The sequence below is a fragment of the Branchiostoma floridae genome, unplaced genomic scaffold (genome assembly GCF_000003815.2).
Source record: "Branchiostoma floridae strain S238N-H82 unplaced genomic scaffold, Bfl_VNyyK Sc7u5tJ_511, whole genome shotgun sequence".
Classification (NCBI taxonomy): Eukaryota; Metazoa; Chordata; class Leptocardii; order Amphioxiformes; family Branchiostomatidae; genus Branchiostoma; species Branchiostoma floridae.
Window position 1 is genome coordinate 6,657 of NW_023365885.1, and position 12,425 is coordinate 19,081.

Consider the following 12,425-nt stretch of genomic DNA (forward strand, 5'->3'; position numbering starts at 1 on the left):
ATCCTTCTTTTCCAGCGACCTGACAAAGAATTCCATGCGGACCTCATACGGACTTTAACAAATACGCATGTGTCAACCTGGCATAATCGAGGTCGGAATTGCATGTGGTGTAAAAATCTGCTACTTAAGCATCTGCTTGTCGTTGAGCAGTAAAAAGAAAGAGAGACGCGAAATAGAATCACACCGTTGACCACTAAACCGTTGATGCTGCGTTTTATCTCAGTGGTATCCAATCTAGTTTTACAGCGCTAATCAGTTGTAAAGTTTTCCGTGTTGTAACCTTTAGTGTTCTCCGGAGGAATGTAACGATGGGAACCAATCAACTAGCTAAATAAAACGTCTGCTGATACGACGAAGGTCAAGGCTTTTATTGAATTGACCAGTAAGAAACTCCAATGCATTTTATATATGTAGAAAGACTAAACTTCACATAACCAGCACTTACAAGAAATTGCGACTAACCAATTTTTTTCGGTCACGTGTCTCTGACGTCACGAAGTAACAGTGGACGGGTCCATTCTGCTAAATTCTTCAAAGCGCTGTCTATGTGAAGATCAGGCTTCTTTATAATGCTGTTTAATGCTGGTTCTCCTCTATTCGTTAATGGTAACCTGTGTCCGATGTTTTTAAAAGCAGGGTTTAAAATTGTGATATTTTCAAAACATTGCAGTTTGAACCAACTTCTGTCCCTAATTTCCCTGTTTTATGAAACAATGAATATAGGTTACCCCGCGGATAATGGTGAACCATGGTTACTAACACAGATCAACTTTCATGCTTAGATGTATTTTATAAAGGTGTTCAGATAAACAGTGATCATGCACAAAATATCTACACAATGCAATCTCTGTAACGATTTCATACCAACGTTTATGACCATGTTTTACGTGTTTTGTTCTCTTTTATATCCTTTTCGTCCCCTTATACTGCCCACGGCCGGGCTCCGGTTTTAAATTATGACAAGCTAATCCGCGGTAAGTAAGGCTACGGTGTCAGTGTTGCTTACACGTCATTATTTCTAATTTGTTGTAACAAACAGATTCATTTCAGCCCCATACAAAAGTAAAGCTGGAAAATCTCATCCTCTACACGTTATTAAAAACTTGAAAACATGTCTAAAATTCAACAATAACATAAATCGTACAAAGCTGCAGCACATGTATGCCGTAAACTGAAAATGACACATCGGAAAACGGATACTTATGCCAAAGTAAATGTGAAAGTCAAAGAGGACGATGAAAAATAACAAGAGTGAAATTCTCTTCTTTGGTATAACATACTCTGCCATTTCGATTGCTATTTTCTTTTAAATTCGTATAGAATGCTTGCATAAGTTTTGGGGTTGCCAGATGATATTATCCATATTAATCAACAAGGCACAACATTTGCTTAATTTCTAACTCTAGATTTTAATTTTCAAATACACAATAGCATCATATGACGTTTTCACGTCAGTAAAGCACAGAGGACAGCGAACACGAACAGCAGTTGCCATCTTGCGGGTATAAGGTGTACTGCAGCTGAAGTAGTCTTGCTCCACCTAATCTCGTGATTGACAGCCAGGTCCAGATTCATGCCCGTGATGTGAAGCACCTGTAAAACAGAATAATTTCATTCATTTTATTGTTTTTCTTTTATTCAAGAAAAAAAGCAAGTACAATGGCACATATGAAAACGGAGATAACTTTGAGAATCAATAAAATACATAAAACCAAAACTGGTTCTAACTAGTTGACAAGCAAATGATAATGTCAGGAGATGAAAATACCGTTCCGACGAGTTGATATTGAGTATACAGATCTTCAATTAAACATCAAGTTAAGAATAACTTTATTAAAACATCCGATTTTCAAGGTGAAAGTACGCTTGAAAATTGAGGAATGTCCAATTTTCTAAAGGAGTGCACTCATTCCTGACAAATGGTCATATTCGGTTGGTCGCGATGTCTATAAAGGAATAATTGAATCGAATTATACTTGAATGCGTTTATTGCAAATTTCTGGGTTAATTGCAAGTGACCAAAATATGACTGGTAAGTAATGGTTAACAGTATAGTAAGTACATTATTGCAGTATAGTATTAATGGAACCGGCCTTAGTTTGCGATCTTACTACGTATATCCGTGACCGGTTCCAAGCAATAGGACTCACGTTTTGCCGATACGTGTATCGGGAGGTGCTCACGCCGTCCAGTTTTACATCCCCCACTGTGCTCTTCAGGCCGAGCACCTTCACACTACCGATCGTTGTGGTGCTGTCTGGCTGGTACCCTTTGTGAGTGACAATCGTGGTAAAACCACCCTACAGAGTAAAATATTTTCAAATTGATGAAGAATGAATGAACCTACAGAATACAAACAGAAAATACATCACAGAAATCCGCTGGAATGCTCAAAAGCCATAATTGGAGTATCAAAGCTCATAAGTTAATTCAAAACCAATGAATTATACTAAAGCCGACGATTCTGTGACCGTCAGACAACCTTGTCAGGGAATTCCGGAACTACTGATTAGCCCTACTTCGCACTGCAGCTAGGTGTCGCTGCTACATCTTTGCAAATGAGGTCCCGATTTTTCAAAGATATCGTGAAAAACGATAACAACTCAATGGCTGTGAAAAAGGAGCTTTGATACCTAGTAATTTGACAACCTTATTGACGGGTTTAAAATACCATTCTAGAGGAATCATTTATCAGCTTACCATATTGGCTCTTAACTCCAGCAGAAGATAATCCCCACTTTCAATAGTGTCTGCAATAGAGAAAAAAACAGACATGTAAAGCAAATTTGATATTTCATATCAGTTTCATTTGGAAACGTGGACCCCTGGTTATGTTGAGAGATTGTTCTGCACCTCTTCGTGCCCCTCTGGAACACCCTGTGGTTACCATGCCATTTTGCGGCATGGCCAGGCCCTTGGATTCATTTTACTCTCAGTTAAAATTAACCCGGGACCCAGCAATTACACGTCGCCGTGACCTTATCTTGAAAAGCGAGAGGTGACCTACGGGCATCAATGCAAGTAGGGTCATAACATTATTCAGTTAATAACATGACCATTTGCAGGAAAAGTTTCATTCCATGATTTGGAATTGAAAAAAAAAACAAATAGAAAGGCCGGTATTTGCACGTTGCATATGAGCACATTTAGCACATATCCCCCATCCTCTTCCTTATGCAAAAATGAACAATTCCAAAATTGAATTTTTAAAAACGATGCCCAGGATGGAGTCATAATGTACATTTTGTGTCTAGAAATCGCCCCCAAATTGCCTCGTCCCTTAAAATCAAGCTGCTTTAGGTACAGATAATCGATCCTTTTAAAGATTGGGACAAGAAAAAGAAAGTAGAAAAAAAACGACACTTTACGAATAAAATATTTCACACCATGCCCTATATACGGAAAATAAATATGAAAAATTAACTAATGACAGTCAATCTACCGGCACTTTCTCCGTCGTCCCAGAACAACCGACCTTCCGCTGACTCGTCATCATTGAGCACAACCAACATCTCAAACTTGTTCTGTCGGCTGAAGATCAACAAAAGATGTTAGCATATTTTTTCAAGCATGTAAATGCATTACGTTACGTCGATGAAAGTTAGGCATCAAGGGAATTAATTATACAATACCCAAGGTACTCAAGCGACTGTATACACAGGTTACTCACGCAACTGATACAGAATTCTTCTAGTTAAAGTAACTTTTGTATCAAGTACTTGAACGTGTTTTGCGTTCATTTTTTTCTCATTAAACTCTGTGGCATAGGCATTGGCAAAATTTTACGAAGGAGTATACATTCTTTGCGATAAATATACTACAAGATAACTTTTACTTTTTCTCGCGGGTATCTATTCATTACAGCATGATACTTGTGTATAACTGCAACTCTAGAAATGTGTTGTCCTGTGTGAATTAACGATACGAAAATGTTAAGTCTAGGGTATCCAACTTCGTGGAAGCAAATACACATTCAACAATAAACGATAAAAAACACGACTGAAATGTAGAGCTAGAGCACGCTAAGCATTTCAAAATGCAAAAAAAAGGCCCAGTGGGCATCTTATACCTATAGATATTATTCGATACTTTGCTCACTCCATTAGTAATGATACAAATGCAATAGTTTTACTCGCCTTGTTTTCGTGTTGGTTGCGGGCTCCTGTGTTGGGATGATATATCCGCCTCGTACGTGGAGCGGGATACAGTTCATATCACACGGGATTGTCATGTTACTGCCACGGCTGGAGGAACTGACTTCACTGTCCTACAGGAAAATGACCAAACAAGGGCTTATATATGGAGATGGCTTTTTAAAATACAATGATAACATATTCAATGACAGTACTTGTGCCTAGATAACGTTTTAAAAGTTAAACGTCTAAATTCGACATGGTAGGACATTGTACTTTTATAAATGTATCAATTTTTCCGTGTTTACAGCTTACCGTGTAGTAGTCGAACCACCGGGCATCAGGCATGTACGCAGTCACACTGGTGACACCCTGGTGAACATCAAGAAAGAGATATATGTTAGATCATCGATACAATGAGAAAACTACTGTTTGTCCATTGGTAGAAAATTGGATGCCTTTGTAAATTAACCTGGTATCCAAACATATTATACCTAACGTCGACAATGTTGTTACTCTCATAACTGTCTGCCACCAGTGAGAAGAAAGGGCATATGATATGAAGGTCACAGTATAATCTCTGCTTGGAGAGTATATATCCCTTTCATCCACATAGAAAAAGGTGACAGAGACTCGACAGCTATATATTTTTATGTTAGATACGTGTAATATGCTATCTCTACACTTACCTGTTCCAGTACTGGTGAGATGAGAAGGGCTGGGCCCCACAAGAATTGTCTGTCAATAGTCCAGGCGTTCCTATCCGTACGGAACCTTTGCAGAAGACACAAAAACACGGACTTCAAATATAAAGTTAGAAAATCGGCATAAATAAGATAGACAAAACTATCTAAGCGTAAATAATCAGGACAATTGCATTTCCGGAACACGAGATATCAAAGCCAAAAGTTCTGCTGTGTCACCGATTAAAGCTGCTGGTCCTGAGACCAAATATCAAACTTAACTTGTCTTTTTTTTCTAAAATCTATCCATCTACCAAATAAGGGCACATCACTACCTTCTAGAGCCCTATACTGCCCACAAACACATAAACGAGCGGCACCGACAAGGTGATAAACAAAGATGCACAGATATTTGCGTTAAGGCCCCCTTTCCACTAGCTATAGATGGCGATCGCGATGCGCTCTAAATAGGATATGTGTAACATTCGCTTTCACACTTGGTATATCATACAAAACGTAAAAGTGTGACTGAGAAGACCAAAAAAAGCACACAAAATGTAAAAAGTTTCGTTTCTTTTCCATAGAATTCGTTGAGCTATCTGTTAAATTTGTGGAAAGTGGAAAGGGGGTATAAGTAAAAACAAGAGTGGTGAATGTTCGTACTCGTGTAACAGCGGGCGAACAACAGTAGACCCTTTAGTGTGCGCCTCGTAGAAGAGCGTGTAGAGGTAGGGCAGTAGGCGGTAACGGGTTAACAGCACCGCCCGGGAAGCTTCGGCAAACTCCGGACCCCATGCGGACGGGTCTTGTTCCTGAACTGTAAAGAGTAGAGTGTTTGTTTATTGTTTTTACTTCCGTGAAAACGGAGCTATTTATTTTAGGTTGTTTGTTTGGTCGTTTATTCGTTTGTCTTGGCGTGTGTCCGCACTGTATCTAGTCCAAGTGGCAGGATGTTAGATGGAAATAGTGCAATGGGATACTCGTTTGGCCTGTAGCCAATTTTGTTGTGGAAGGAAGGACACGTGGCTAAACCACCACAGTTATGTCAGGTTATTAGTCTATTGTCTACACTAAGACTATGTTCATAATATTGATAGGAGATATCTTAAATTTTGAAATATAAGCGCCAATGCGTTTTCTATAGTAAGAATGATAAGACTTTTGCAACGACAAAAATTGAGTAAGAGTATCAGGACGTTTCGTCGTTGGATGATCCGTCATCACTCGTCTAATTGGTCTATAACTCTATCTTTAAAAAACTGTTGTCTCTAGCTTCATTTCTATAGTTAGATTTATTGTTATTTAGGGCTAAGATAAGGGCTACCATTAACGAACTAGGATTGAGGTAAATATAGGGTTAGGGTCGAGGTTTATTGGATTAGAGTTGACGACGATGAAACGCCCGGACACCGTGGTACTGACCGCTATGACGTCCTTCTGGTTATGGTTGCGGCTGTAAGGGTAGAACGCTCCGAGCTGCATCCACCGCCAACACATCTCACGGTCAGGCTCGCCCCAGAACCCGCAGATATCTGCACCGATCTGACAAAGACAGGGAAAAATAGAGTAAAATCCTAAATACTCCTTTTAAACGACGCAAGAATTTCTCAGTTCCATATTTTGCAACTTGAAGATAAATATGTATACATGTATATGATACGATATCAATGTTAAGTACGTCAAAAGCTTAATTTTGATTTTACAGCCAAATACATGTCTCAACAACCATGCTAACAACTATAGAAATTGCTGAACTTTCTTTCCAACACTGAAATTAGGGACGTATCCTAAATTATGTTTGTTTGTTTGTTGGAGTTTGACCGAAAATTTAGGGTTAGTCCCTATATCAATTTCAGTGTTGGAAAGAAAGTTCAGCAATTTCTATAATGTATTCTATCTAACACAGATGAACTTTAATGCTAACATGCTAACAACTGGTTACTACTCACATATGGGATTCCAAAGAGGTTGAATTCCAGCATACCTGTTGATAAAGATGTAGAATTTCGCCGTTAATGGAACAGATTCAAATTGGTTTACAAAAAACTGTGTGCAATACAATGGGACACGAATCAAATGTGTTAGAATTCCACAAAGTTAGACTATGTGTTACGTCGATGAAGATTATACATCCAGGTAATAAGATTTGCCAAAAAGCAGTTACTCAAGCAACTGGATGGTATCATATCAAGTTGCTTGAGTGACTGCTTTTTGGCGTAGACTATGTGTTCTTTAATGAGTTATGCAGATCATTCATTGTTGAGAATTTCTAGCAGGGCATGTGCAGTAGCGATGTGACAGTACCGATGATAGACTTATGGAGGTGGTCCCACTTGCTGGTGTTGTCGCCCAGCCAGTGTCCTCCGCTCTTGCCGCTGCCGGGGAAGGTGGACCTGGTCACAACGATGCTGCGCTTCCCTGTCGCTACTCGGGCACTCCTAGACAGAGCAAGATACGAGTACGTCGATTTAGGTTAGACATCCAGGTAACAAGCCACGCGCCAAAGAAAAGTTACTCAAGCAACTGGATATGATTTTAAAAATGGATCAGACGTTCAAGATACTATCCATAGTGGCACTGAAGAAATCTGGAATATCTCGGCTTGACTTTGACATTGTCTTTAACCTTGTTTCCTATTAGGCATCGAAATTTTAATTCTTCACTCTTTTGCATTCATACTTAGGGCATATAACAGTTTCTTCCAGATTCATTCAGTGTCACAAAAAGTAGTTGATATTAGTTAATACCATCTGAAACGTCTGACCGTTTCCAATCATCTCCAGTTGCTTCAGTAACTGATATTTGGTGATAATGATGATGAGAAAGAGTTTAAAAAGACTGTATTGTCATTTTAGAAAAACGCTCACAACCGCTCACTCGAGATAAAGTCGGGGTTGCACGAATCTCAATATTTTTGCTAAAAATGTCCACGTTGTGTTCCTATATATCAATACTGAGGTTCAAGTCAATCCATCGATCTGAACTGACATAAATTACAGTTGACGATTTTCAACTGTCTTTTGAGCGAACTCCCGGCAATGCGCAAATTGGCTTCTATGTGAACTGTCATGTCTGATTCATGACTTATTATAGTTCTTACCACCTCTGAATTCTACTTCCTACTAATCCGGCAGGTCTATCCTCTGCAGTCATCTTCCCATTCATTTTATGCCACAATACTGACAGCTGTGTAGTCGAATAACTACGGACAAACACTGAAAAGAAACACACACGTACAAGGAGTAACAAAATCAACCTTTCAATTTTTCAGGAATTTCATGTTTATGTCACATGGCTACACGTTTTATCATAGTTGCAATCTTTAATATTCTGATATACTTGCCTGAGTGTAGTAGGCGTCTGACTCCAGCCGTACAGGTTGTGAACATCGTAGTGTCTGTAAGTAGTGCCGTCTGTACCCTCCTGATGTGCGTCCATACAGATGGTCTTACTGTACAGGTCACCCATCACCCCTGAAGATTTGTACCGAAAAACAAAATCGAAGTAGTAAATAACAGTGGAATTTCTAGAGAATTGGATAAATTGATAGTACAGCGTAAGGTATTTTTGCTATTTACACAAAAACGTTTTTGGGCCTATTCCGTCGTTCCGGTTATTTGCCGTCACTGGCAATACTGACTTGTTATACTGCGCATTGTAGCTAGGCGTCGCTGCTGCAGTGTGAAGAATGAGACAGTAAACGTGACTGAGTTTGTACCCCCCCCCCCTCATCGATCACGGTTTATTACACTATGCGGGAGGTGAGAGATGGTCACACCAACGTCAGATAACTTGTTTGTGTACAGGGATCATTGTTACCCAGTATACAAACCTGATGAAAATTGACGGATAATTTTTGCGTTATGTTATGTTTAATGGCTGATGATGGGAAATGAAATGACAAAACAGCATTTTAAGCTCCAGAGATACTTAACTTCGTATCGTCATATTTATCAAAGTCAAACGAACATAAAGATGACAACTTACAAGGCGTGTAGTCAGGGTTGTTCCATATGTTGTTCTCACACTTCCCGGAATTGGTTGTCGGGTCGTAGTTTCCGGGAATGAAGTTAGCGGGTTCGTTCATGTCCTGGCCCCCCGAAAAGAAGACATAAAATGCTGGATTTAAATGAGATGTGACACCGAAATATGTATAATTTTGTTGTTGTTGTCTTTTTTTGCTTTTTGTCGGCTTTGCATAGCCGATAAGCCGCGTTAGAACACAATAATTTTGCGCAAGAGGTAACAGCTGCTTAAGACTGGGCTGTACGATTCGACCCAGTCACACCGGGAAGGACACCTACTCTTTTTCTTAGGTGTGATTGGATCTTAAACGTATGGCTCTCCAAAAACACGGGGCCTCCCGCTCTGCGTCTTATGTGAGCAGACGTTCTACTTTAAGGTAGATTCTCATTTTTACCAATTTGACGTTTATTGAGGGAGTACCTTTCCCAAAGGCAAAAGCCTCATATTTGATCCGACACAACAGTACCACGCTAAGACAGCTATACATGTGCATAGAACAACTATACGTGTGCAGTCTATGTAATGTTGATAAAGTTTTGAAATAAAATAACATACGATCCATATCCCGTCAAATCTGATGCCTTCTGTCGGGTCGTTGTAGAAGTCAACAATCTGTTCGTGCCACCAGTCGTGAGTGGACGGCTTCAGGAAGTCAGGAAAACCAACCAGCGAACGGTAGTTCTGTGGATGATAAAATATGACTTATCATATGCAGTCGAATAAGAAATACATTTTATTAGATATATATATATATATAATTAGTAGTCATTAAGACTCAGAAGGAAACAGAGTATTTCAAAGAGGTTCCGACCAATTTTTTTCCGACCTTAACCATTTAGGATATCACTCAGAAGATTGTAGATGTTTCTTAAAAAAACACCTAGTATTCGGCAGAACGTAGGACAGTTCATTAAACACTGCCTTCAAGGAAGAAGTCAAACCGACCACTTCTCTCGGATGCCCATCGTTCTTCAAACCCAACCATATATTTAGTAAACATAAAGTGCCTTGTGGTTTATTGGGAACTAGTGTTACTTTGGGATTGTTCATGTCACTATGTATGCAATTAGCATTTCGGTGCGATTTTGCAGGTAAACCGATTTTATTAATATGGCTTTCATATGATTTTGTCCAACCGCAGTTGACGACTCTGAATATATTATATCAAGCATACTCATTATCATTTACCAATGAATAATCATACATGTATATGAGAAAAACTCACCTCCACCTGGAAGTCCCATGAAGCATTCTCCATTTTTCCTGGTAGAAACTCGTCCGCATATTCCGGCCACACCTGATGAATATAATACAGATAACTTAAAGATAAACGTTTTACTGGCCAATTCGTAATATATCTCTAATTTCATCTGGTTGCAAATTGTAGATCATAGGATATTGAAGGCCAGCACATAGGATATTTTCATACACAACCAGTTCAAAGATGGTTGATGTCTGACAGGCAGCAAAAAGTCAGTAGATGAAAATAACTGGTTGTGTAAAAGAACTACAATATCATTTTTCTCTTACAATTTCACATGATTCTAACTTGTTGATATCATTTAGATAACCTCCTTTAGCTAGGTTGATCATATGTCTTTAATTTCCTCACTAACCTTCCCGTAGGCAGGTCCACTCTGGTCCTCGTTTTTTATCCATACGTCCATCTGGACACCCCTGTCCCAGGCTGGGTAGTTGGTCTCGTTCTTACTGATAGCGGGGTCCTGAAAAGAGCGGAAATTCCTGTTTTTGCATTGCCAAGCTCTTTAAATACACCAGAAACTACTTCATTACCTCTGCAGGGAATTAGAAGGAGGATCACCTCCAGCGGGGTTATTGCTTTTAGTTGATATCCAATTTAGACACCTTTAACGTAATATCCAATGTAGGTTTGTGGGTAGTAATTGAGGCACTAAAATAGCTATTTTGACCCCTTAGCAGTATTCTAAGGTACTGCAGTATTACAGACCAACACACCCTTCCGGAAAGTAGTGTACATGTGTTTTAGTCCCTAGACAATTGGACTACCCCTGCGATGTCAGTATGACTATATTGGGACACCTGAGTGCCTTGCAATTTGTTGAGCGTTAACTGGATAGATAGATATGCGATCTATCATTTCTTATTGCAATATACAGACATGCAAAGGTAGTGTAAACATAACAGATAAGGGTATGGTTATTTGAAGACTTGTACTCGAACATTGACGTCGACATTGCGAGATGTATCATCGGCAGAACGTCATCATACGGCAATTATTCGGGATATTTTTTTTGGATGGGCCGATCACCCTTACCTCGAGGAGCTTACAATAGGCGGGGCTAAATCCCAAGCGTCGTATACGCCACATGACCCCAATTTATAATTTCAATTCAACGTGATCAATTGTATGATGTTGACGTAATGTTATCTCTACCAGCACCTTACCAAAATGATGATAGTTTTCATCCCTTCGTCCTGCAGCTGTCTGAAGTAGGCAGGGAGGCCGTGAAAGTTGGTGTGGTCAAGAGTGAAGTCCAGCTGACGCTCCATGTAGTCTATATCAGCGTACTGCACATCCTGTCATGGAAAATATCATAGATGTACATGGGATATGGGTATAGGGTATCCTAACCGTCAAATGTACAAGAGATGGCCCTTTACCTTGGTCCCTTAAAGGTACTTTATGTTTAGGCTTGGTCCCAAAATTAGAGATGCAAAGACGCATAAAATGGTTGTTTTCAGATACCGCAGAGCATCAATGGTCACTCTCAGAACAGCACACATACACCTACACATAATTACATATCTTGGCAACATGTATCTGTAAATTCAAACAACTAAACTTATGATATTTCCCCATTTTATGACCAGACTCGTGAAATTTTCATTTTAAGTAAAATATGATTTAGAGAAAATGTGACCAATTTTAGGCGCCCATTCGTTTATCATAGATACACATACACATACACATACACATACACATACACATACACTTACACATTCACATACACATACACATACACATACACATACACATACACATACACATACACAACACATTCACATACACATACACATACACATACACATTCACATACACATACACATACACATTCACATACACATACACATACACATACACATACACATACACATACACATACACATTCACATACACATACACATACACATACACATACACATACACATACACATACACATACACATACACATACACCTTGACATGCACACGTTAAAACTTTATCTTACCTGTGGAATATTGTAGTTCCTCATGCCGTCGACGACATTCTGGATATGCTCTAGATTCTTGTAACCATAGCGACAGAGCTGGAAGCCCAGAGACCAATATGGCGGCATGAACGGTCTTCCAATCGCCTGAAAAAGGGATAAAAAAATGTTTTTTCAGTGTCACAGCTGCAATTTGTTGATTGCATTTTGTTAGTTTATACGCTTGTAAGCTGCGATGTTAACTTCCATATTGTAAGTTTGTTGTTGTTTGTCTCCGACTACGTGTTTTTGGAATGCCCGGATGTTTGCGTGTTCTTGTGCATTCGTAATTACTGGAAACACTGTCAGAGAG

General features: G+C 39.3%; 1 protein-coding gene across 1 annotated transcript; it reads right to left on the reverse strand.

The window, feature by feature from the left end:
- Positions 1–1,309: 1,309 nt before the first annotated feature.
- Positions 1,310–12,217, reverse strand: LOC118408916 (maltase-glucoamylase, intestinal-like). The gene is made up of 18 exons (XM_035809773.1): positions 12,095–12,217; positions 11,270–11,401; positions 10,459–10,566; positions 10,068–10,139; positions 9,398–9,523; positions 8,804–8,906; positions 8,160–8,289; positions 7,121–7,254; positions 6,766–6,800; positions 6,239–6,358; positions 5,480–5,628; positions 4,823–4,907; positions 4,449–4,505; positions 4,137–4,267; positions 3,443–3,531; positions 2,701–2,750; positions 2,151–2,300; positions 1,310–1,593 (listed from the first exon to the last, which is right to left on the reverse strand). The coding sequence occupies exons 1-18, from the start codon at positions 12,200–12,202 to the stop codon at positions 1,447–1,449; spliced, it is 1,926 nt and encodes a 641-aa protein (XP_035665666.1). The 5' UTR covers positions 12,203–12,217; the 3' UTR covers positions 1,310–1,446.
- Between the last annotated feature and the right edge of the window lie 208 nt (positions 12,218–12,425).